The sequence below is a fragment of the Cataglyphis hispanica genome, unplaced genomic scaffold (genome assembly GCF_021464435.1).
Source record: "Cataglyphis hispanica isolate Lineage 1 unplaced genomic scaffold, ULB_Chis1_1.0 scaffold171_size2495, whole genome shotgun sequence".
Taxonomy (NCBI): domain Eukaryota; kingdom Metazoa; phylum Arthropoda; class Insecta; order Hymenoptera; family Formicidae; genus Cataglyphis; species Cataglyphis hispanica.
The window spans coordinates 1-2,495 of NW_026098942.1; the positions used below are offsets into that span (position 1 = coordinate 1).

General features: G+C 35.8%; 1 protein-coding gene across 1 annotated transcript; it reads right to left on the reverse strand.

The window, feature by feature from the left end:
- Positions 1-404: 404 nt before the first annotated feature.
- Positions 405-1,761, reverse strand: LOC126858645 (tigger transposable element-derived protein 1-like; the record flags this gene model as incomplete). The annotated part of the gene is made up of 2 exons (XM_050609121.1): positions 405-886; positions 1,028-1,761. Coding segments are annotated over 2 exons (1,216 nt in total), but the record flags the coding sequence as incomplete, so codon positions are not given.
- Positions 1,762-2,495: the final 734 nt, after the last annotated feature.

Genomic DNA, 2,495 nt, shown 5'->3' on the forward strand with positions numbered 1-2,495 from the left:
TACAGTAAAACCTGTTTTTGTGCGGTGGATAGGGACCGCATAAAAGAAATCGTACAAAAAAAATATTCGAAAATTTTATAAATTCTTACATATAATAAACAACTTTGTACGATATACCGCCTAAAATTTTTTTTATGCGGTGGATAGGGACCGCATAAAAAAAGTCGGACTTAGAAAATACATCAATGACTTATGAAATAGATGAGAGAATGCTTTCAATTAAATAAAATAATTAAATTAGACCTAAAGAAATTGTAAAAAGATTTAATTTTTCATTGTACATATATATGGAGAAGTTTTCAAATTATACGTTAAATAGTTTGCTGCTACTCGTCGTAATCTAAAACGCGCATCTTCTTGTGATGAATCGGTTGAAAATCGCTTTCGTCGCTTGAAGATAGGATTTAAATTGGTTTGTTTTTTGGTACCATAAAGTCGGTGATCAGTTTTTGTGACGACGGTTGACTGGTCAATTGCTTGTAAACGTCACGATAGTGAGACATGCATGATCTCAGCTCTTTTTGGAATTTTAAGCGTCTTTCGGCATTGGTATCTATTTTAAGAAAATGCGTTTCCAATTTTTTCGAAATCTGGATCCCTGCATATATTTTATCCGCAGTAATAGATTCCGGTTCTTCTTGTCCATTTTCATAATCTATCAAACTATTGATAATGTCGCTATCATCGACAGCTTGGTCCTCAATCATCTCGTCCAGGTCATTATCGTTGAAAGAGTCAAAGCCTTCTCCGCCGATGTTATGTGCGAGCGCACTAATTTCAGATAATAACGTTGACGCGTTTTCGGTAACGTTTCGATTAATTACACATTCAGGCCAGATCACTTTCCAGCACGAATTTAATGTGTGTTGTTTGATTTGTCCAATTGCTGCAATAATATGGTTTATGCAGTCTAAAATTGAGAATTTTTTCCAAACCTCAGTTAGGCTTAAGTTATCGTCCTCTAGCTTTTTTAAAATGTAGCTGAAAGTTAATTTGATATAATGTTTCTTAAAATTTGCGATTATGCCCTGATCCAGTGGTTGTATAAGGCTGGTCGTATTTGGTGGTAAAAACACCATTTGTATATTAGGATGTTCTATACAGGGATGACCGGGTGCATTATCTACAATTAGCAATACTTTAAACGGAAGACCCATCTCTTCCATGTATTTTTCAACTTCTGGTACAAAACAATCATTGAACCATGTTGTAAATACAGCTGATGTGACCCATGCTTTTTTATTGGCCATGAAGTGTACTGGATATTCAGATAAATTTACGCCTTTTAGCGCACGTGGGTGTAATGCTTTATTTATAATAAGTGGTGTTAACATCTTTGCACCAGAGGCATTACTGCAAAGAAGAAGTGTGATTCGGTCCTTTGCCGCTTTAAAACCACTTGCAGTTTTCTCCGATCTCGCAATTAATGTTCGACTGGGCATCTTTTTCCAGAATAACCCAGTCTCATCAGCATTAAATATTTGGTCTGGGCAATATCCACCATCATCAATGATTTCCGCTAATACTTTGCGATAATTCATAGCAGCCGTTTCATCGGCGGACGCTGCCTCGCCTTGTATCTTCACATTGTGAAGTGCGTACCGTTGTACAAATCCAGCAAACCAGCCGTTGCTCGCAGAAAATGTCACGTTTCGTGAACAGGATGACGAACTTGGTTCTAAGTCCTTCAGTTGGTTGAAATAATGTCTAGCTTTTTCTTGAATTAATTCTTTGTGAACGGGGATTCGTTTTTTGTCAAATCTTTAAACCACAACACGAGAGCCTTTTCCGTCTTCTCTAATACAATATTTCTCGAATACGATGCTCTTTTACTACTGTCATTTGTTGCACTATTAAAAGATTCATATATTTTATTCGCACGTTTGTGTATAGCTCTGATCGTGGATTCACCTAATTTAAATTCATTAGCAACAGCTGTAGATCCTTCACCATCTGCTAGTCTATTTAATATTAGAATTTTTGTTTCTAATGGAATTGTCTGTCTTTTTACTTTCTTTTGGCTATAATTATTCATTGTAAGGGAGTGCTTATGTCTAAAATTAAAATAAAAATCATAAAAACTACATATAAATAGAAACAAAAGTAACTAATTTATTTACCTTTAATCTCACTATAAAATGAATCCTTAATCACGTGAATCGTGGATAAAACTCTGAATACGAAGCGTATGCTGTTCGCGCGTCGAGCGACAATACTGTGTACGTAACTGACTCTGCCTTGTCAGGAGATTGTTTAAAATAAATGAACAGAGCATCGCGAAGTCCAGATACACCGTTGTCAAGGGAGACCACGTAATCAGAGTTCGTCCACAACATGTATATGTACATTGATAGGAAACATTAAATTGGTGCTAACGCCGTTAAGATTCATATACCGCATAAAAATAAATCGCACAAAAAAAGTCGCACAAAAATAAAATCGCACAAAACCAATCGCACAAAAAACAAAATCGCATAAAAAAGGACCGCACAAAA